Below are 24,866 nucleotides of genomic sequence, written 5' to 3' on the forward strand. Positions count from 1 at the left end.
GGGTATTTTTCAAGTGTGTTGAAGATGAGCATGAGATGTAAGCTGTTCATGCTTACATAACTATAGAGGTCTTGGAATGGTTTCCAAGGACAAATACTTGGCTTGATCAGTCCCTTCTCCCGGACAAAATCCTCACGCTCCTCTACGTCAGCAGTTCTCAGAATGGTGTTAAAGAGCTTACCTCATGCTAAGCTTCTTAAGAACGGACCAGGTGGTCAGCAGAAAAAGTTCTAAAACTAGAAAGGAAGAGGCATCAAAGTCTTAAAATTTGTATGCAAACGTAAAAACTAACCTCCAAGCCAAAATGACCTTCTCTGTCAGAAGTAACAAATACAAAAGTCTTAAGTTTAGTGTACACGCGGCTAAGATATTGTTAGTTATTACATGTTGTTCAGAGAATATTTTTGTGTGTGCTTTTTCCCTAAAAAAGACATATTAAATTGTTTTTCTCTCCTCAAGTCTTTTTTTTTGTATATATATATATATATATATATATAAATGTGAAATACAAGATGTCCTGTAAGTTTGTTCATTCAGACTACACACTCTAGGGGTCCTTCCCACTTGCGTTGTACATGGCAGTTTTGTTTGAGGGGAGTCTGAGTCTGAAGAGGCTTGAGCAGTTGGGCTGCTTGGTGGGCTGCAAGGTTTTGGCATAGGGCGAGTACCAGTCCCTCTCAAACACATCCTTGAGTTGCTTAATGATGCTTGTGTTGTTCCTCACGTCTGCCTGGTTGATAACAAGGCCTGTGCCAGCATTCTGGGTGAAATCATTCCCCACCCAGTCAAAATTTCCTGCAAAAGACAAAGGAAATGATGGTGAAGAGTTAATATTCCACTGGGGAATATTCTCCATTTAAAGAAATAGAGAGCAGATTCTATAAAAAAAAAAAAACAACAAACAAACAAACAAAACACCCAGGAATAGTGACAGGGAGACTGAATTGTGTTGACAGCTCATAAAAAGATCCAAGAAGGCTTACATATGGCATATTAATATTTGCATATTATTTTGGCATTTTCTTCAGCTTTGCTCAACTTGAAACTCAAAACAGGAAATTTGATGTTCTTTTTTTGGTAAATGTTATTTCTTATTGACATTCACAAGGTACACTAAATACAGCAACATTTAAAATATATAGGAATACACTTAAACATCCTGTGAACATTTACTACCTTCTCAAAGAGACACATCTAATCCATATGTACAAATGAGAGACGCTAATTACAATGCTCAGAAGATTTCACATCAAAGAAAAAGTTGAGGCCAGAGAAGGAGCACCAGTTTTTAACCAAACACACAAAACACTCCTTGCCTGGGCTGTGAGTCAATTCCCAGTCCCAGAATCAGGCTTCTCAGCCCAGGAATCAGGGCGGTTGCTACAACAGCAGGTGCCCCAGAGTGACTGCTGGGATCGGCGGTGTATTGGTTTACTAGGTCTGCTGTAACAAAGAAGAACAGACCTGGAGGCTAAATGTCCACAGTGCTGGAGGCTGAAAGTTCAAGGTCAGCATATTGGCAGGTTGGTTCCTTTAGAAGGCTGTGAAAGCAGGGCCTGTTCCAGGCCTCTCTCCTTGGCTTGTAGATGGCCATCTCCTCCCTATGACTCCTTACATTGTCTCCCTTCTGCACATATCTCTGTGTCCAGATTTTCCTCTCAAACTGGATGAGAAGCCACCCTAATGAACCTCACCTTAACTTGATATTCTCTGTAAGGACCCTGTCTCCAAATAAAGTCATATTCTGAGGTACCAGGGTTGGGAAGTCAACAGACTAATCTTGAAAGAAGCTGAGAGTAGCTGAAAGTGATTCAGTCGTGTCTGACTCTTTGTGACCCCACGGACTGCATCAAAGCAGGCTTCCCTGTCCTTCACCATCTCCCAGACTTTGCTCAAATTCATGTCCACTGAGTTGATGACGCTCTCTAACCATCTCATCCTCTGCTGCCCCCCTTCTCCTGTTGCCTTCAATCTTTCCCAACATCAGGGTCTTTTCCAGTGAGTCAGCTCTTCACATCAGGTGGCTAAAGTGTTAGAATTTCAGCTTTACTATCAGTCCTTCCAATGAATATTCAGGGTTGGTTTTCTTTAGCATCAACTGATTTGATCTCCTTGTAATCCAAGGGACTCTGAAGAGTCTTCTCCACTACTACAGTTTGAAGGCTCAAAGAGGTGAATAAATGTGCCCAACTTCACATAGTGAAATGGTCCATCCAGGTCTGCTAGACTCCAAAAGCTATCTTCAATACCATAAACAAAGCATCATTCTCATCAATAAAAATTTAGCCATGTCAAGACTGACAAAGTTATTTCATAAATTACGACTGTCCTCTTTAGTTCAGAGCTGGTTCCATAAGTGAACTGAAGGCTTTTAAATAGGGTTGACTTTCCATTTCCTCAGTGGCTTCTCAGGCATCTTGCAGAAGCATTGGTTGAAAGATGCTGAGATCATGGTCCCTGGGTGTCCTTGACCTAAGGCCCTGCAGTCATCTGTGGGAGAAGCTTCTGGGAGAAGGGACACCCATAGAGAGTCAATATCTGTTCCTCTATAGTTCTCATTCTTTGGCCCCTCCCCTACTCCCTGGAGCTCCTTCACATATCAACTCCTTTTTCTGTATGACACTTCCTTCCTCCTCCATTTGACTCCTTAATTTTATTCCTTTAAATCAAATATTATCAGCATGGAGAAGGAACTCCTCTCTCTCTTAATATCTCACCCCACCCCACACAAACACTACAATGATGCTTTCAATATCTTCATGATAGACATAATTTGGGGGTTTCCCTAGTGGTCTAGTGGTTAAGAATCTGCCTTGCAATGCAAGGGACACTGGTTCGATCCCTGGTCCGGGAAGATCCCACATGCCATGGGGCAAATAAGCCTGTGGGCTACAGCTACTGAGTCCCCTTGCAGTAATTAGCAATGTCCACATGCTCAAGAGCCCATGCTCCACAACAAGAAAAGCCACCGCAATGAGAAGCCCATGTACCACAGCTAAAGGTTAGCCCCCACTCTCCACAACTAGACAATGCCGCGCAGCAATGAAGACCCAGCACAGCCAAAAATAAATAAATGAATGAATACTTTTTAAAAAAGACATAGAAGTGAAAGTGAAGTCGCTCAGTCGTGTCCGACTCTTTGCGGCCCCATGGATTATAGTACACGGAATTTTCCAGGCAAGATCCTGGAGTGGGTTGCCATTTCCTTCTCCAAAAAGACATAACTTTGAATGAATTTTATTGCTATAAATTAGCAAGCTGCCTGCCAAATGGTTTGTAAGACTGTTAGAGTCTGCACAGAGACTTCTTTTGCTGTTGGGGTGTTTTGGATCATGTGCTCTCAGACCATGCTCAAGGGCTTAAGTTTTGTGCACATGCTCAGGGCCACGTGAACATAGGCCTCGATCTCTAAGCAGAGGATCAGTAGCTACTCTAGGCTGAGAGTTATTCTGGAACCCGTTGGTAGATGGCACCTTCTAGTCATTCTATAAACGAGTCTCTAGCATTCTTGCACACCTTTCAAGGACTTCTTGAGAAGACACTAAAACCTCATCTTCTGCCTTAAGTGCCAGACATTAGACCAAGGGGAGTAATTTGTTATCTCATAACATTATCTCATTTGATATTCACTGCAGTCCTGTGAGGTGACAATATTAACTTCACTGTATTGATGAGTAAATTAAGGCACAGACAAGTTTAGTAATTCGTCCAAGGTGGAAGTGAAAAAATTCCACAGTTGAGGTTCAAAAGCCAGGTCTGACTCCACAGCCAACACTTAAATTCTGTTTCATGTCACCTCTGGTTGGAAAGGCGTACTTGCTTTGTGCTAACTGTGCTCTTTGCCCTAGATATCGTCAGCTCCCAGGGTTGGTGCATCAGGCCACACTGAGATCTCTGCTCCATTCATTTGCGTATCTCACTGTCTGAAAGAAACATGCATATGCTTTGGGGGCAACGTGGAGCGGGGCAAGATGATGGGGTAGAAGTCACAAGACTTTGAAGTCTTATTCTGCAAAATTCAGCTTTTATCCTTTAATACAAAGGATGGAGCCAAGATTCTGCATCTTGATTGACTCTCGAAAGTTTTAGTCTGTTCTCAGGAACCCCTAAAGTTCTAAGGGGCATTCCTACACTAGGTGACTGTTTTCCTACCTTTCATTTCCTGATGGCTGGGTTAAACCTCAAAATCACGTACATGCTTCAGTAGTTTTTCAGTTTGGAAGCGGTTTTACCCAGCTCTTTTTGAGACTGCCATTTCAGCTTCTAGAATGCATATTTGGGGCCCCAAATGCCAAGAGAGTTGGGGAACTAACCTCAGAAATACCCTGTGAGGGTGCAAATGAACTCACAGGATATTATATGTAAATAATCAAACCATCTTTCAAACAACTTTGCCAAGCTTGACTCAAATATATTCTGGAGAATTTAAAGTAGAGATATGATACTGTCTGGAGAGTCTTCTGTAAGTCTTCAGAGCATTTAATGGAACTATAATTCCATGCAAGGTCTTGTGTGGATTTTTCTTTATTCAGCATTCTCAGCAGGTATCTGAGTAACTTCTAAGAGAATCCAGAATATGCTGATAATTATTTAAATTATCAATGAATTTTCCCTCTTTATTCTCTTTAAGTATTTTTATATTAGAACTATGCTTCATTCTAGGGAATTAAAGTTTTGGTAAGATGCTATGTGGTGTTGGGGAAGACTCTTGAGATTCCCTTGGACTGCAAGGAGATCCAACCAATCCATCCTAAAGGAGATCATACCTGGGTGTTCATTGGTAGGACTGATGTTGAAGCTGAAACTCCAATAATTTGGCTTCCTGATGCGAAGAGCTGACTCATTTGAAAAGACCCTGATGCTGAGAAAGATTGAGGGCAGGAGGAGAAGGGGATGACAGAGGATGAAATGGCTGTATGGCATCACCAACTCAATGGACATGGGTTTGGGTGGACTCTGGGAGTTGGTGATGGACAGGGAGGCCTAGGGTGCTGCGGTTCATGGGGTCACAAAGAGTCGGACACGACTGAGCGACTGAACTGAACTGAACTGAAGATGCTATGTGTAAAATGTACTCATTTAAAAATGTATTATAATAAAGAACCGCAAAATACACCCACAAATAGAGTCAACTGATCATGATGAAGGAGCAAAGGCAATTCAATAGAGCAAAAACAGTGTTTTCAACAAATGATGTTAGAAGAACTGGACAGCCACATGTAAAAAAAAAAGTCTAGACACAGATCTTATACCCTTCACGAAATGTAACTCAAAATGTGATCATACCTAAATGTAAAATAGACAATTATAAAACTCCTAGAAGGTAACATGTGTTTGTCACTCAGTTATGTCCAACTCTTTGCAACCCTATGGACTATAGCCCACCAAGCTCCTCTGTCCATGGGGTTCTCCAGGCAAGAATACTCGAGTGGGTTGCCATTCCCTTCTCCAGAGAAGGTAACATACATGGAATATTATTCAGCAGTAAAAAGAAATTAGTTATCAAGCCATGAAATGACATGGAAGCACCTTAAATGCATATCACTAAGTGAGAGAAGCCAATTGTAAAAGGCTACACACTATATAATTGCAACTATATATTTTGAAAAAGACAACACTATGAAGATAGTTAAAAAAAAATCAGTGGTTGCCAGGATGGGGTAGAAATGAATAGGTGGAGCACATAGGATTTTGGGGCAGTGAAACTACTCTGTATAATACTAAAATGGCAGATACATGTCTTTATAATTTGTTGAAACCCACAGAATGTACAACACAAAGAGAGAACCCTAATGGAAATGATGAACATTGGGTGATGATGATGTGTCAGTGTAAGTTCATCACTTGTGACAAATGCATCACTCTGATGAGGGATGTTGACAATGGGGGACACTGTGCACATGTAGGGATGGGGTGGATATAGGATATCTCTGTGCCTTCTGCACAGTTTTGCTGTGAACCTAAAACTTAAACAAAAACCAAAGTCTATTTTAAAAATGCATTACAGGGAAACAAGGGAGAGAGTCAGGAATCAGTCTTTGCTAAGAATCTGGTAGACAAAGCAGTGACAGTATTGGTAGCTTTCATATATTATCTCATTCAATCCTCATACCATCACCAAAGGGTGGGTGTTATTATCTCCCTTATTTAAAGATAAGGAAATAGAGGCTTTGCAGAGACTCAGAGAGATTGTGTGACTCTATCATCTTCTATCTTGTGTCAGGGCTTGAAATCAGAGATTTGTCTGACTCCAATACACTTACTTAATTCATTATAAAGAGTATTTGGATATAAGCGCATGTCACTGATGAGTGTGCATACAATAATTTACTTTAAGTAAACTCTACAGGTAAAAGATTCAGATTTGAGTTCTTACATCACACTGTGCCTGAAACGTAATCCATCCCTGTGTTTCCTGTTTCCCAATATTGAACCAGAGGTGCCCACTTTGGACTAAACACATTTGAGTCTGCTTTTGTCACTTGTTTAAAAAGAAGCTCATTTCATTCTATTCTCCATGCATTGATGAACATGAGAAAATCTAAATTATCACACCTTATGTCACTGAGAGGGACAACATGAACAAAACAATGCATATTCTAGAACTGGAATGATATACATTTTAAAAAATTTCAGTATTCTACTAATAAGACACACAACCATTCAAAATGGGAAAAGACAGATCATCTTTACACGGACACAGGAGATAGTGTCTCCAGGGGCCGACGACAGTGACTTCTGAAGGGCTACAGGGGGTGAGGGGTCTGGATGCCCGGCATTTGAAACTTAGCTCTAAAATCTTCCCCCTGACATCTGTATGTTTAATTCATTTCATATTTTATGGCCCAATTTCCTTATTTCTAAACTCTAGGTGATTAAAGCTGCCTTCCCTATTGAAAATGTTGCTAAGAGAATCAAATAAAGGTGCTTTACAAAGTTAAAAAGGGCATATTTTCTATTTACTCACTGAATTTGGAAAAATAATGCAAATTTCATATTCCTTTATTCCACACCTGTGCTTTTCTTTTCTGCTTTGACTCTGCTACTTCATTTGGACATTGTAAAAACCATCCAGCTATTTTGTGATCTATGCCCCTTCATTTAATAGATAATAACTTCCACCCTGCCTGTGACAGAACGAGTAAAGAGGTTACCCTGGACCCATACACGTCATGGGAAAGTAGAATAGGTTTGATCCCCTAGTAAATAATAAACCAATAACATATTGTTTCTGTGTCTGGAGCTTTATTACCTTAATAATAATAGCTAACATGAATCAGGTATCATCTACGTGTTAGGTGCTTTAATTGTGCAAGGTGCTTTGTACATATTATCCTAATTAAACATCATCCTATGAGGCAGAAACTAGTTAACCCCCTTTTATAGATAAGAGAACTGAGGTTTTAGAGAGCTTAAGGAAATTGTCCAACTGTTAAGTTACTGTTAGTTGCTCAGTTGTGTCTGACTCTTTGCAACCCCATGAACTACAGCCCACCAGGCTCCTCTGTCCATGGGACTTTCCAGGCAAGAATACTGGAGTGGGTTGCCATTTCCTTCATGGCAGGCATAGGATTATTGCACAGACAGTGTTCATTTGGACATCAAATTTCAATGGTCTGCTTCCCCATTACTCATGACAGACTGGCTGTGGTACGGTGGGTAGGAAATGAGCTCTGGTTCATTCTAGTGCCAGGACTGGCCTTTGATGAACCATCCAGTTTCCCGCCTATAGGGCTTCTCTGGTAGTTCAGCTGATAAAGAATCTGCCTGCAGTACAGGAGACCCCAGTTCATTTTCTGGGTGGGGAAGATCCCCTGGAGAAGGGCATGGCAACCCACTCCAGTATTCTTGCCTGGAGAATCCCATGGACAGAGGACCCTGGTGGACTATAGTCCATGGGGTCACAATGAGTTGGACACAACTGAGTGACTAAGCACAAAATAAGACAAATGGACCATGGAATTTCTGCAAAACACTTATGAGAAGACATCCTCTATGGTCTCCTGGTCTGTGAACCAAGCCACAGATGAGATGTTTGGTTGAAGAGCTCTTTACCCTCACTCTCCTGTTTCCTGACCTTAGGGCCTCCCATTCACTGGCAGGGGCTTCCTCACCATGGGGTACAGCAGAGTGCAGCTGGGTTACCACTAACCTGCATGATCCCCTGAAGAACCTCACCTCCCTGACACTTACCAATATAAGCTGCGCCATCCGTCACCATATACTTGTTGCGATTTAATCTAGGGAAGGTGTGATTCCTTTGTTCTTTTGTAATGCAAGCATTCTCTCTTTCCAGATCAAAGAATTTCTATAAGACAATAAATAAATAAATAAATAAACAAGGTGAATATAGAGAACATTTTTGATTTTGGTCACATAAAGGTTTCTTATCCAAGGATCAGCAATAGACCTCATATTGAGTTATTAAAACCGCAATCTTGTTACTTCATATAGCTGAAGCTATTTTTGGTCTCAAATCCATATAGGCAACAAGAGAGAAAATGAACATGCTCATCCAGGTCTATAATTAACACTTTTAAGCAATAAAATGAACATAAAATTCATTCTTTTAACAGGGAGAAGGCCAGAAGTTGTTTAATTCTTATCATCTTATTCATCAGGGTGCACTGACATTTTAACTATGCCTCAGGGTGCTTTCTGTCAAGCATGCCAATGAACTGATTTCCTACATGCTGCATATCTTATAAGAAGCAGCAGGCCCATGTCAATGACTAGCTGAATTGACTGGGGATTTCCAAAGGTCAAAAAAAGGTTTTGCCAAAAGAACAAATAGTTTCCATCTAAACACCTATGTCTACAAGCTCTTTTAATAATCAACTCAAAAAACAAAAAAAAATCACACCTTCAAGTCCTGAATTTCAATTCTAATGTGATCCAAAACCAGCACTCTAGTTCAGCTGGAATGGGGATGGGGGTGCTAAGAGAGGTGAATGACATCAGGAGTGGCTTCAGGAATCTGCTGAAATGAGCAAGTGCTCAGAGGAGGCTTAAACTGTGACTGAATTCACAGAAGACACCATTAAGGTTAGGACCTCAGGTCTCCTCCACACTGAAAGACGTTGAGCATTTTCAAAACTGCATGGAATCTTTCCAGAATGTCTCACAGTTGTAGAATCATGTGTTTGAAGGAGAGAAGAGGCAGAGAGAAAAAATGAGATGATACCTGAAAATGGAGATATCATTATAGTTTTAAAACTGTGTAAGTGTCAAAATTTGGTTTGGGGAAATAATGAGAGTTGGTTTTTCCCATTTTTTGCCTGGAAAATCCCATGGACAGAGGCCCCTGGTGGGCTCCAATCCATGGGGGTCACAAAGAGTTGGACATGACTGAGCATGCACACATACACACACATTGAGAAAAGAGTGATAAACTAAGTGATCTCTAAGGTCCCTTCCAGCCCTGAAAATTCTAATCTATTTTGTTTTGTTTTGTTTGGTAGAACCCTTGAGATCAATGATACACAGGTCTAAATCTATCACCTAAGAATATTCTATTGCACATTCCAGAGGAAGGTTTTCCTACTGCCATATTACCATGATTATAGGCAATGTAGCCTGGATCACCTTATTTCCTCAGTTCCTATCTTCTTCAAAATCTGTGTCAGATTTGATGGGTTCACATACAGCCTTGGTGGACTCTTCAGATGGACTTAATAACCTGTGAATGCTCTTATGTCATGGTTTTACCTGTATGTGGTCACACGAAACTGATTAACAGCCAGCAGTCATTCTGCTTGGATATTCTATCCCAATACCTGTCTGTACAATGGGCTCTTTCCTTCTGAGGAAGATACCACTATAGAATGAAGACAAATTTGAGAAAGAATAAATTATGCATTCAATTTAAGTCAGTGATGGCATCACAGCTTGAGGCTTGACTGAGAGACCATTTCCTCCAGAAAGTTGACAATGACCCAAAAGAGGGAAAACAGATCTATCTGGGGGACTAAGATGACATCAGAGATCATATTGTATCCACTCACATAGTTTTAGACATCTAACATGCTGCAGGTGACAGCAAAGACACTTCAAAAGTGACTTGTTAATTTATTTAAAAAACCCTCATTTAACTAGGAAAGCTTGGTGAGTGCTCTTTCCAAGAGCCACCTCATGGATACAAACTCACAAAGCCAGGGGTGAGGGTGCATATTCCTCTATGGATGAGGATTACCAGGCTATCTGCTTTATCAGTGCTCCTAGGCTCCTGAAGACATGCTATGTGCAAGATCCCAACTTTCACTTTTCTTAGAAAAACTCTTCATCCATTTGTGGTCTTGGCATTGGGGCCATAAGATTCTTTCTCATCTACGCTTATCTTGATGCTCAGAAATGCATGGCCTGGCTTATACAGAGATTGAAGACTCTGTTTTAAAAAATGTCTAGCAGGGAATTATTAATGTTTGCTTTATTCAAGTAATGTGACCATGAGTGTTCAAAAAGATGAAGCTGAGTAAATACTGTAGAGGTTAAAATGATGGATTCTACTGTCCTTGCAACTTCTCGTAAGTCTTAAATAAGAACCCTTAACATTCCATGCCAGAGATTTCAACTGATAGTGCCTCCGTGGCAGATGTGCTGTGGGGTCAGGAAAGGGGCTTGGTGGAGACAACTGAGCTGTTCTGAGGGGAAGTCGAGAGAGGACATAGGAGCAAATACATCATGTGCCGTAGGCCCCAGGTACTCTCCTCTGCTCTGCTGTGTTAGCTTTGTCTTATTTTCTATATTCTGATGCTTTGACATATGGGGCCTTGCTGGACATGGAGAGACTGTCTGTCCTTCAGAGAATGAAAGCTAAAGGGATTTCACCTCCTCTAGGCCTAATTCATAAGGCTTCCCTTGTGGCTCAGCTGGTAAAGAATCTGCCTGCACTGTGAGAGACCTGGGTTCGATCCCTGGATTGGGAAGATCCTCTGGAGAAGGGAAAGGCTACCCACTCCAGTATTCTGACCTGGAGAATTCCATGGACTGTATAGTCCATGGGGTCACAAAGAGTCAGAAACGACTGAGCGACTTTCCCTTTAAGGGCCTCCTGTGCACTCCTCCAATATTTTTCTTCCTCTGACTGGCCTTGGGGTATTGAGGCTCAAGGCAATCTTGGAAGCCATGTATCAAAGTTGACAGTGGAGCCTGTGTCATCTGGGTCCCTGAATGCTTCATGCATGGTGCAAAACTTTATCACTTAGAAGAGGTCTCAGTGTACATTGGTTGAATGTCCACAGTGGAGGATGGGGAAAGCTGAGATCTAAAGGATTAGTGGGCATGAATCAGGTAAAGCATGGAGAAGAGTGTTGTAGGAGAGGAAAAAGCATGTACAAGGGCCCTGAGGAGAGGATGAGGATGCTATGTGTGTGGACCAGAGGAGAGTTAAAGATGAGCTAGAGAGCTAGCTCATGAATCCTCAACCCTGCCTCCCTCACAGGATGCGGACATGGATCAGCACATGCCCCAAGGGACCTGGAACAAGGACAGGATCCCAGGCTGGGGGAGTCTGCACTGGTGCATGTTCCAAGGCTCTGCTGTTTACTGTCTTACAAATAAGAATAGTAGATGAAGGAGGAAGTTCAAACAAAATGGAGAGGATGCAAATTAAAGTGTGGATAAAGAGGACGACGCTGGTACCAGGAAACTTGAGTTCTAGTCTCCTTTTTGAGGGGGAGATTTGATTATCTTGAAAAACTACTCAACCTACTTTTTGAGGTATTTTTCACTCTTAAAGATTGTTGTCTTAGTTCTGATTGGAAGTGCATGTGTATGTGTGTGCTTATTGCTTTCACAGATGTATGAAGGAAATTAGATTTTAACAGCTCAGTCAATACAATACTTACAACTTTCAAACTGCAATTGGCTATTTCAGTGCAAATAGCTTTAAGAGATGAAATAAAGTTAAATGTGAGGGGGTCAGTTTCCTTCCAGAAGCTTATAAGGAGTCGAACTTTGACGCTCCGCAGAACTAATGCTTCTCTGATTTTTCCGTCCAAGTCTGGCCAGTAAGTCCTGTAGAAATAATATCCATACAGATAAAATAAAGAAAATTAGTCAGTTTGGGGGACAAAAAATTACTCGACTGCAGAGAACACTGACATTAACTTGATCATTATATGATCATTTATATTATAGATTAAATCAGCCTCTAATTTATAAGTCCTGTAGAAATAATATCCATAAAGATGAAATAAAAGAAAATTAGTTAGGTTGGAGAAAGAAATTTATTAGACCACAGAGAACATTGATATTAATTTGATCACTATGTGATCATTTATATTATAGATTAGATCAGCCTCTAATCTATAATATAAATACTGTAGAAATAATATCCGTACAGATAAAGAAAATCAGTTACTTTGGGGAAAGGAATTTACTAGACTACAGAGAGCATTGACATTAACTGGATCATTACTTGATCATTTATATTATAGATTAGATCAGCCTCTAATCTATAATATAAATAACCTGGTAGGATATGTTGATAAAATGCTGGTCTCCTGGGTTAGAACAGTGAGAAATAGTGCTTTAGGCAGGTACAATCCTACCTAAAATGAGGTTTCCTATCAGGGCCTCAGGTTGTGTGGGCTGAGGGCACAGACATACTGACTGCTACCACATGCCACCCTCACACCTCCAACTTTACTTGGGCCTCAGTTCAAATGTGCAAGAAGAATCAACTTTCCAAAAGAATTCCAGTTAGGATCCTTGAGCACTCTGTCATCTTCAAATGCTTCTTAAACCTCTCTTTGATAAGTGCCCCGCAAATGAGATCTTGCTCTGGTTATCCAAGCTTCCCACACTCTTATTTCCAAACGGTCTTCGTCTCTCCTTGCCAAGCCCCTCCACTACTCTGGGACCTTGGAACCCTTCATCATGCAGTTTCCCCTATAGGTTTAGCCTTTTCCCTGGATTCTTAACTTTTTACTTCAACTAAATCTGGACTCTTTCCTAGGCCACAGTTTCTGCTAAAGTCCTGCTGTGTATTTCCCACCACAACCTGTCCACTTGATTTAGGAGCCAGCCTCTGCTCCCCACAGCACACAGTGTTTCTTTCAGAACTGTGAAAGGTTGGGGGCGGGAGGAGAAGGGGACGACAGAGAATGAGATGGCTGGATGGCATCACCGACTCTGTGGACATGAGTTTGAGTGAACTCTGGGAGTTGGTGATGGACAGGGAGGCCTGGCGTGCTGTGATTCATGGGGTCGCAAAGAGTCAGACACGACTGAGCGACTGAACTGAACTGAACTTAGTTCTCATATTAAAAACCAAAAACAATAAGCTTTCCCATGTTAAAGACAAATCTCAAATTGCTCTCTCTTTAATCCTATAATTTGTAGACCTTCTGTTTATTCATACAAATCTTTGCCTAATTCTAGGCCAATTCATTATTTGGACTAATGGTGTATTATTCAAAACCTTAGCCTGTGAGTAATAATTTTACCTCCAAAGGTCTCCTCTTTATATCTGACCCCAGCCTCCTGTCCTTCAAGTTCTTTCACTCTCTTATTTGTACCTGCCCTTTCACCTGTGTGGGCTTCTCTGGTGGCTTAGATGATAAAGAATCTGCCTGCAATGCAGGAGACCTGGGTTCAATCCCTGGGTCAGGAAGATCCCCTGGAAAAAGGAAATGGAAACCCACTCCAGTATTCTTGTTTGGGAAATCCCATGGACAGAAAAGCCTGGTGGGCTACAGTCCATGTGGTCACAAAGAGTCGGACATGACTGAGAAACTAACATGTTCACTTTTCACCTGTGCAGGCTCCAGATCTAAGATCCCTCTACTTTCCTGATGCATCAGCTCCTCCTGGTCTCCTTTCCCCGACAAGCCTAGTTTCATTTCTGATTACCTGAAGGATAGTTGCCCCTCTCCCTTCCTTTGTCTCTTTGCAGAATCTAAATCCTAGATCAGTGCTGTTATTCTGTTGGTGTATTTCTATAGTCATAAGGCTGAGGACTACTAGAAAAAGTCATCTCAACCTTCAGGGTTCTCGATACCATCTATCAACCTCTATCCTTGTATTGGGTTAGTTCCACCTCCTGTATCTTTTGTAATTATTCTGTTGCCCCACCCTAGAGAAACTTGTTCTTTCCTTCATTCACAAAATTGGGGGTCTTGGTCATGGTTCTCCTCAACTTTCTGCCCTGATGGCACACACATTCTTGTCCCCTTCCCTTTCATTCAGAGGATAAGGTATCCTCCTCCTTCTCCCTTAGCTGTTCTCTTGGCACTCTGCAGCTGCATTTGATTAGTCATTCCTTCCTGAGAATAGCTTCAACTTCTCCCTGGAGCCTTCCCTGGTGGCTCAGATGGTAAAGATTCTGCCTGCAATGCAGGAGACTTAGGTTTGATCCCTGGATAGGCAAGATCCCCTTGAGAGGGATATGGCAACCCACTCCAATATTCTTGCCTGGAAAATTCAAGCAACTCTATCCATGGAGTCTCAAAGAATGGGATGCTTGACTTTCAGTTTTTTCCTTCTCTACCTTCTTCATCTGAGAAAAAAATGCAAATCTTTCCCACTGAGAGACCCCTGCTTTGACTCTGCATTGCTCTGTGTTTGGTACACAATCTCTTTCCTCGTTATATTTCCAAGGTATATTAGATTATCCATGCTAATGCCGTCCCCCTTGGCTATGATAGATCTTAATTTTGTTTGTTCGAAGGAACTTCATGAAATGAAGGTTATGTCAATCCTATGAAATTATTATCCCAACCTAATAAGTCGTAAACTTAACCTTATTCTCCTTCAGAATAATTGGAAAATCAGGCAAAATCTATTGCTTCAAATTCTTCCCAAAGAGAAGCTGAAGTCTAAAACAAATCTAAAATCAAATAAACAATAAATGGGCAAAACATGGAAAGGAGGGATTGAAAGAAATGAAAGTATGTGGGAAAAAATATATGACTGTTCAAAAGGTGCACAATATTTTAAGCAAAAGTGTCTTAATAATGTGTATCTTGCAGCCTAAAATACTTTTTGACAATCATTAGGGGTAATAACTTTCTGGGAGAAACACATCTTTTGCAATAAAGTCATTTGCATAAAGAAGTTGTATATTATGCATATGTGAGGTTGGCAATATGAACAATATTCAAGCAATATAGGGCACATGAAATTACTTAACCTCAGCAAAATAGTTCATTTGAAATTGTAATTTTCCAAATTTAAAAGGTGTCAGTTTGTACTCTTAGAAATGTGCACTTTGGAAATTTTTCCTGGGTTAACTGGATTATTCAAAACATTTACAAGCACCCAAACTCTGCATTCCCAGCAAGAAAGCAAAAGTGGGAAATACTTGGGTCCTAGGCTTGCATTTATACATGCAATGATTTAGGGGCATAAATTCTGCTCCTGTTTATTCCAAATATTTCCACATTTGCACAGTGATGAATATTAAAAATACTCTAAATTTTAAAATGCTATGTTCCTATTAGAGATGATGGATTGACTGAGAACATACATAAGTTTGCTTCTCCTGTAAGTGAAAAAGATAGTATGAAACTTTAGCATTTAAGGAAGACCGACATGAGTACAACAAAGTGATGCCTCTTTTAAAGAAAATCTTGGCAGACCTCCTTAGTTTCAGTATGCTCTTCAGGCACATGTCAACTGATAACTTAAAAAAACTTTTTTCTAATAATTTTCAAATCACAACCCAATCTTCAATCTAAAGTTGCTGTCATGCTTATAATGTAAATTACTGAGGTAGTAATTTATGAGATGAAACCCTGAGTCCTTAAAATGGACTGAGAGAGGAGATGCATTCTGGGTGAGAGGCAAATATACACTGAGATGTGAATGTGCAAACTTCTGTGACTTGATAGCATCTCAGTGTCCAGGATATTTTTTCCTATGGTTCTCAGTTTCGCGCCTCGCCCTGGAGCCCAGGTTCTAAGTACACACTCACTGACCTTTTGGTGCTTGTGCTGGAAATAGGTAGGTAGTCCATTACCGCAATGTACACATATTGCTTGGCATCATCTATTACACTGTAGATGGCGTCTATGTCAAAGCTTCTGTTTTTAGGGCAAAAGAGTTTGGGAGAATTCTGTGAAGACACAAAAAACAAACTTTTAGAGTATTAGTTTTTGCCATCTGAGGGTTTCTCTTTTTTTGTTGCTATTTAAAAAAAAAATTTTTTTTTAAATGAATCTTGGCTTTTAGCCAAATTTTGCAAGTCTACTTTCCAGTTCTTTATGAGATTAGACAAACACATTTGGAGTTCTATCAAAGTTGAAGCAAGTAGAAATCAAAGTGTGGTGGAATGAGTCTCAAATCTGTCCTTTAAGTTGGTTTTGGGAGGGAATTCTCGTTTTTAATACACACATGTTTTATCTTTATAGAAGTTCTCCAATTCTAAACTTATGCGACTCTGGCATACACTCGTATCATACATAGTTAATTTTCTCAGATATTACCATGCATTGTATATATACACACACACACATAGTATATATATGTATATATATATATATACACATACAGCAAGCTATTTATGCTAGAAATCATTTCACTTGAAAAGTAACATGGCCATAAAGATGTTCAAGACACATGGTCTAAAAATCTTGTTTTGTTTTTTCTTTTCTCCTATTTTTTCATCAAGTGAGGAAGAGGAGGGTTGATTGTGGAGAAAAGATCATCAGTAATTTTAGAGGAAAAACCAAGTGACTTATTAAGATGCCAAGCTCATAAGCAGAGACAGGGACTTGAGAAAAATGAACAAAGAGGCAAATTATACTTGAGATAGATATTTTTCTTATGTTACTCAAAGTGGTTTCCATCTTACAGAAGTATGATTTTTTTTAGATAAAGTTATTATAGAAAGGAGGGATTACCTGGTAGATCAGCTGGTAAAGAATCCTCCTGCAATGTAGGAGACTCCGGTTCAATTACTGGACTGGGAAGATTTGCCAGAGAAGGATAGGCTACCCACTCCAGTATTCTTGGGTTTCCCTTGTGGTTCAACTGGTAAAGAACCCGCCTGCAATATGGGAGACCTGGGTTGGGTCCTTGGGTTGAGACGATCCCCTGGAGAAGGGAATAGCTACCTACTCCAGTATTCTGGCCTGGAGAATTCCGTGGACTGTATAGTCCATGGGGTCACAAGAGTCGGACGTGACTGAGTGACTTTCACTTTCACTTTTTTCATTGTAGAAAGGAAAAGATGTACTTTGGTTTTTTTACTGGCCTCCTGCTGGACAAGACTGGAAGGATGGGACTTTGTGGGAGAGGGTGAGGGTGGGATGATTTGAGAGAATGACATTGAAACATGTATGTTGTCATATGTGAAATGAATCAGCAGTTCAGGGTCAATGCATGTTACAGGATACTCGGGGCTGGTGTGCGGAGATGACCAAGAGGGAGGATAAAGGGAGGAGGGAGGTGAGAGGGGGGTTCAGGAGGGGGAACTCATGTACACCTGGGGCGAATTCATGTCAATGTATGGCAAAACCAACCAATATAATATTGTAAAATTTAAAAAAATAATAATAAATTAAAAAAAAAAAAAAAGACTGGAAGGAGCATTTCTGTAGTTCCTGCATTACTCTGACAAGCAAGACACCAAACAGGAACACAAACAATGCAATGAGTCTTTCGGTGTTTAGTGTCCGACTCTTTTGCAACTCCATGGGCTGTAGTCTGCCAGGCTCCTCTGTTTAGTATCAGAGGCCAAATAAATGGTTTCTGGAAGATTGCCTGGCACGGCAGAACTGGGTCCTTCACCAAATGTTCTGCCAGCTCTGGTGGTCAGGGGCCCTCATGAATGCTTGGGAACAACTCCTCACCCTGTGCTGGTGGGAGTCTCCCTATCCCAGCTTAGACAGAGGGAAGATGATGGATGTCCAGCTGAGGAGGAGCATGGGGCCGAGGAAGGAGCAGGTTGAAGGGCCACACCTACCAGACACCCTTACTCAGAATGCTGTTCTGGCCGATGAGTATCAGAATAAGTTTTGGATTTAAATCACTTTTCTTTTGGAATGAGGATGAACTTCTAAGTATTAAAAAACTAAAAAACAAATGCTAAAGGAGAGAAACCAGAACAAAAAAGCCCAAAACAAAACAATAAAACATAAAAAAAAAACAAAAAACAGAATCCAATGCTAGTCCTACACTTTTCCCCAGCACACACACACGCAGATACCCCATCTGTCACTAAGACAGACGGCGTGGGCTTCTGCAGTGTCTCTCCTGTTGTCCTTCCCTCTTACTCCAGATTGCTGTTTCCCTCATTCAGGCACTGGTGCTGTTTGCTGGGCACCACTTTTATATATCTTCTGAACTCATTTCCCTGTCTCCACAATGCTTACAAGACAAACAATATCCTGTGTGTCTCTCAGGACCCCTGGTTTCTTGGAATTCAGCCTGATCTCACTGGGGCAGATGTATGCACGGCCTCTGTAACCTGGCTCTCCCGGTTATGTCTCCCTCCTTTGTGTGCTATCATGCCTTCTGTGTCCCAAACTAAGATAATCGTCAGTCCATGGCCCTGCTCTCACCTTGTCTGCCTCTGTGGATTTGCTCCAGCCGGTCCCTCTGGCTGAAGTATTTCCCTATCTTTACCTATCAGGGTCCTATACTTTCTCTAGGTTCAAGTTCAAATACTGTCTCCTCCATGAAATTAAAAATAAACCAAAAAACTTTATTTTTGGCTGTGCCGGCTCTTCACTGCTGTGCATAGACTTTCTCTAGGTGCGGCGAGCTAGGGCTACTATCTAGTTTCAGTGCTTGAGCGTCTCATGGTGGCTTCTCTTGTTGGGGAGCACAGGCTCTAGGGCTCTCAGGCTTCGGTAGTTGTGGTACACAGGCTTAGTCGCCCCAAGGCATGTGGGATCTTCCTGGACCAGGGATCGAACCTGTGTCTCTGCATTGGCAGGCAGACTCTTAACCACTGGACCACCAGGGAAGTCCTGAAACATTTTTATATTGTCACCCAGAAGCTACCTCTCCTTTTTCTGTCTTCCCATAATGTGATTTATTTGTTGTATTATTTAGAATATTGAAACTTAAAATCACTTGCACCTGTCTCATCTCCTTGCCTAGACAGCTACTATCTTGATTTTGGGAACTGTGTTTTACTCATTTTTCTATTTCCATTAATACATGAATATTCAAATGAATTAATTCTCTCAGCCTGTTGGGTCTGCTTTACCCAACAGGTAAAGCTTACCGTGAAGAAGCTAAGGATCTTAGCTCTAGACAGGAGCCCAGGTCAACTCTGAAATGTGTCCAAATGTCCATATTTTTGCTTCAGTTACGAATTTCCTGAACTTCCTTGCATGTTCCCAAAACTGGATTTTGGTTTCAGGGAGGAACAAATTTAGACACAGAGTCACTGGTCTCTTTCATTGGCTATTGTCTAATAAGTTTGGATACTGTGCTTTGGTGATGCAACATTTACATGCTGGTGATGTGCTGGCTTCCAGCATTTATAACCTGTATCAGGCTGGCCATGTCCCTTACACTTCCTGAGCCTCTGTTTCCAGTGGAGTGAGAACAGTAACCAATCTTTCATCATGATTTGCCTTTGAGGCTTAAATAAAAGAATGGCCTACTCCTGGCCTGGATCTATTCCTCTTCTGCACCTGATTTCATTCCCTCATCAAATATTACTAAGTATTGATAGCAGCCATGCAACCAGCTCTAGTCTAGGTACTTGGCATACATCAGTGATCAATATAAGATTCCTGCTTTGTGCAGTTTCATTCCAGCATATGCTCTGTTGTACTTCCTTCATTTGGATGTGTGATTCTCTACCAGCTTGTGAGCTGCTTGGTCTTATGTCTCTGGAGCCGTGTGCTATGCCATGCTTAGCACGTATGACCTGCTCAATAAATATTTGTGGGATGTGAGAGTGCTTCTTAGATTACTAAATGTTGGAGTCTTGTGTGACTCCCCAACCTCTACTCCTAGTTGGAGTTGCTTTGCTCTAGGTATTTCCATCTATGTGTGAATAGACCCTTACTTGTACTTGTCTTGTTTCCTATATTCTCATTTCCTAACCCAATGCCTAGAGCATAGCAGGTGCTGTGTTTACTAAGGAAACACATGACTATTTGTATTAGTACTTCTGCCCTGGGATCATGGTAGTACTTGTTTGTTCTCTGATCTGGCAGAGGAAATTAACTAGTTCTGCTTATTTAATTAGAGAGAAGACTAATGTTTTCTTATCATTCCTGGATTAATTTTCTGACCCTTGCACTTTGTACTTCTTTATTCCAAAGAAAAATACAAAGAGAAGGAAACTACAGATCCTTTTCTTTGTTTCAGCTCTCAATGATCTGTTACCAATCAAGTGCTCTTGAGGCACCTTGATTATAGGCAATCTCTATTTCCTTCTTACATCAATAAACACGTTATATTTACATGTACCTTGCTTTGCATATTCATTAAATTCTTGCTTTAGTAGGGTTTTATTTCATATCAGATTCTTGGTTTAAAAAAATCCATATTCCATTCCCAGAATATATATGCTAAAATGTAATTAAACATGAAAAGGCAATCTACAGAATGGGAGAAAATACTTGCAAATCATATACATCCTTGTATCTAGAATGTATAAATAACTTTTACAACTCAATAACAAAACCCCAAGCAATCTAACTGAAAAATGGGCAGAGGCTTTGATAGACATTTCTCTAAAAAGATATACAAATGACCAATAAGTTCATTAAAATATGCAAATCAAAACCATAAGACAAATTTCACAAACACTAAGAGGGCTAAAATAAAGCGGAAAATAGCAAGCATTGACTAAGATGTGCAGAAACTGAAATCCTCATTCATTTCTGGTGGAATTGCAAAATGGTGCAGCCAATTAAAAAAGTTTGTCAATGCCTCAAAATGTTTACGATAGAGTTACAACAGTACCCAGCAATTCCACTCCTAAGTAAAACTCAAAATAGCTGAGAACAGGTATTCAAATAAAAATTTGTACATGAAGGTTCATAGGAACACTATTCACAATAGTCGAAAGGTAAAAACATCTAAATGTCCATTAACTGATGGACAGACAGCAAAACATGATATATCAATACAATGGAATATTATTTGGCCACAAAAGGAAAAAGAACTGAGTCATAAATTTTGAAACCATTTTATTAATACTAAGTGAAATAAATCAGTTACAAAAGACTACATATTGTATCAATATTACTTCATTTCTATGAAGTATCTAGAAAAAGGCAAATAATTAGAAAGTAGATTAGTGCTTTCTAGAATCTGAGAGAAGGGGAAAATGGAGAGTAACTACTAACAGGTATGGCTTTTTCCTTTGTGGTGATAAAAATATTTTAAAATTAGAAAGTATATAGATGATAGTAAAACTCTGTGACTATACTGAAACCCACTGATTTTTACATTTTAAAAAGATGAATTTTATGGTAATAAATTATATCTCAATAAATCTATTGAAGTGTAGTTAAAATATATAGCCGAGATTCTAAAGGTAATTTAATTATATTTTTCAGAGCAGCACCAAGTTCTATTCAACGTCTGCCCTCACTTACTAAATAACTACAGTATATATGAATGGTGAATGAATGAACTAAGCAATAAACAAGAAATTAAATCTTTCTAGCACCCAGATCAATAAAAACAGACCTTGAACTAACTAGTCTTAATCTTGGAAATCAAATGCATTATCTTAAGAACTCTAAAATAAGCATTCTACAAAATAGGACAAAAAACCTCAGTCTTTTATTACAAAATAGGACAAAAAAACCTCACACTGTTGTTATAAAATAAGACAAAACCCCTCAGTCTGTTGTTCCTATCTTCTGATTTCAATAGGGAATGTAAGAAAATTAGAATGATTCAGCCCCAAGTTATTAGAGACCACATACTTAAATCTAACCAAATACCTCTTTCTGTCCTATGAAAAAATTAGAAATAATTTATATCTACATCACTATTTAAATGTATATATAAACATGCTAAGTTATTAATCACCTAAAATCTAATTTTGGGAATGATAATTCTTAAGGCCCTCAAATATATATATTTTGTGTGTTAACTTAGTGTTGGGACTGTAAGCTTATAAAAATATACTGTTTTAAGATAATTTATAACAAATATTTTGAACTTAAATAAATTTGCCTTGACATTTGTTTGACACATATACTCAGAAAACTGTATGTATCCTGGAACTTTTGATTGATATTACTACTAATAGAACCAATCCAACATTCACTGCTGCTTTCAGTTCAGTTCAGTTCAGTCGCTCAGTCGTGTCCGACTCTTTGTGACCCCATGAATCACAGCACACCAGGCCTCCCTGTCCATCACCAACTCCCAGAGTTCACTCAAACTCATGTCCATCGAGTCGGTGATGCCATCCAGCCATCTCATTCTCTGCCGTCCCCTTCTCCTACTGCCCCCAATCCCTCCCAGCATCAGAGTCTTTTCCAATGAGTCAACTCGTCGCATGAGGTGGCCAAAGTATTGGAGTTTCAGCTTTAGCGTCAGTCCTTCCAATGAATACCCAGGTCTGATCTCCTTTAGAATGGACTGGTTGGATCTCCTTGCAGTCCAAGGGACTCTCAAGAGTCTTCTCCAACACCACAGTTGAAAAGCATCAATTCTTCAGTGCTCAGCTTTCTTCACAGTTCACCTCTCACATCCATACACGACCACTGGAAAAACCATAGCCTTGACTAGACGGACCTTTGTTCATGGAAATCTCTAGGCCAGAAAACTGGAGTGGGTAGCTGTTCCTTTCTCCAGGGACAACTCAGGGATCCCAACCCAGTTTCCAACTCAGGGATTGAACCCAGGTCTCCCCCATTGCACGCAAATTCTTTACCATCTGAGTTACCAGGGAAGCCCAAAATAGTGGGAGAGATAATCAATAAATGAATAGCTACAAAAATGTGATTAATGTTGTAACAGAGGTGAGACCAAGGAACTCTGGGCAAATGATACTAATTCCAATATTGGGGGTTTTCTGACTTTTACTTATCTTATGTCTATAAGATTTTATTCCTCTGTAAAAAAATGTTGTTGAGTTAATATCTGTTGAACTGAAATTCAAAGGTAGGATTGAGATAGTAATGTGAAATGGAAAATAAAATAACAATAATTAAAAATAATCAAATAAAAATAGAAAACAAAGGTGCCACATGGTTTACAAGACCATAGCTTAAGGAAAGGACTGTTAAAAAAGCTCAGCCTATTTTGTAGCAGGCTTCCCCAGTGGCTCAGAGGTAAAGAATCTGCCTGCAATGCAGGAGTTGCAGGAGAAGGGGGTTCAGTCCCTGGTTTGGGAAGATCCCTGGAGAAGGGCATGGCAACCCACTCAGGTATTCTGCTTGGAGAATTCCATGTACAGAGAAGCCTGGTGGGCTACACAGTCCTTAGGGTTGCAAAGAGTCGGACAGGACTGAAGTGACTTGGCACAAGGAATATAACAAAGCCCTTGCATTTTCATAGATTTTACTAAAGGCCTGGGCCCTCTCTCTGAAGTAGATGTGTTAACTTTGGGATCAACAAAGGAGGACTCCCCCACTTTTTTAAGAGTCAGTATTTAAATTTATGCAACAACCATATTCACTCATCTCCAAGATTCAAACTGTGAATTCAAAATCCAGCAATTATCTGAAATATGCTTATAATTCACCTGTTTCTTGCTTCTTCCAACTGTTCTGCTGGACCCTTGGGGTGTCATGCTATCATTTATGTCATGTTATCATTAATGTTGCCATTAATCTGGCTTAAGGGTTCCTTGGAAAATTTCCTATTGCAACTAATCTACAAATTGAGAATAATATCTGATCTTCTTGTCTTACAGGGTTGTCTTAAGAAGAAACAAAATAGAATATATGCATTAATTTTATTAGTAAAATGCCTTAGATGATATGCTATATGCTACTGCATTGTTTGACCTGTACACATACCAAAAAAGGGAGCTTTTTAGTTCTATTTGATGGAAATCTTCCATAGTCTATTATTTTATGTTATTCACACTTACATGAATTTATTTAAGACAAGCAACTCCAATTTTCTCTCTATCACTACACTTCTAAATTTCCAGAAATTGCTTTCATTTTAATGGGCAAAAAAGCTACTATTTCCTCTTCAGTGACATAGAAGTTGTTGGCAACTTGTAAGACAGTGAAGAAACAGCCATATTAAATTGGGAGAATGATTCAAAGAAGTTTACCTGAGCAACAGGATCAATTCAGAAGCCTGATTCAAATCAAAATTCTAAGGTTTCACCCAGGTCCAGTGGATCAGATCCTGGTGAGGGTGGGGGAACTGTAAGTTTGTACTTTTTACTTACTTATAAATTAAAAACCCCCAAACTAAGATCATGGCATCCAGTCCCATCACTTCATGGCAAATAGAAGGGGAAAAAAAATGGAAACAGTGATAGATTTTCTTTTCTTGGGCTCCAAAATCACTGTGGATGGTGACTGCAGCCATGAAATTAAAAGATGCTTGCTCCTTGGAAGAAAAGCTGTGACAAATTTAGACAGCATATCAAAATGCAGAGTCATCACTTTGCCAACAAAGGTCCATCTAGTCAAAGCTATGTTTTTTTTCCAATAGTCATGTATGGATGTGAGAGTTGGACCTTAAAGAGTCAAAGAATTGATGCCTTCGAATTGTGATGCTGGAGAAGACTCTAGAAAGTCCCTTGGACTGCAAGGAGGTCAAACCAGTCAGTTTCCTAAAGGAAATCAACCTTGAATATTCATTGGAAGGACTGATGCTGAATCTGAAGCTCCAATGCTTTGGCTACTTGATGAGAAGAGCCACTCATTGGAAAAGACCCTGATGCTGGGAAAGACGGAAGGCAGGAGGAGAAGGGGAAGACAGAGCATGAGATGGTTAGATAGCATCATCAACTCAATGGACAT

The 24,866-nt window shown here is 40.1% G+C and overlaps 1 protein-coding gene across 1 annotated transcript in view; it reads right to left on the minus strand.

The window, feature by feature from the left end:
* Window positions 1–538: 538 nt before the first annotated feature.
* PLD5 (phospholipase D family member 5) overlaps window positions 539–24,866 on the minus strand; it is a 418,022-nt gene continuing 393,694 nt past the window's right edge. The window contains 4 exon segments of the mRNA XM_088845062.1: window positions 539–795; window positions 8,194–8,308; window positions 11,847–12,015; window positions 15,921–16,057. Of these exon segments, the coding sequence (XP_088701188.1) occupies window positions 539–795; window positions 8,194–8,308; window positions 11,847–12,015; window positions 15,921–16,057 (678 nt within the window).

This window comes from Moschus berezovskii, chromosome 17 (assembly GCF_049115385.1).
Source record: "Moschus berezovskii isolate FMDL1 chromosome 17, NW_MosBer_1.0, whole genome shotgun sequence".
Classification (NCBI taxonomy): Eukaryota; Metazoa; Chordata; class Mammalia; order Artiodactyla; family Moschidae; genus Moschus; species Moschus berezovskii.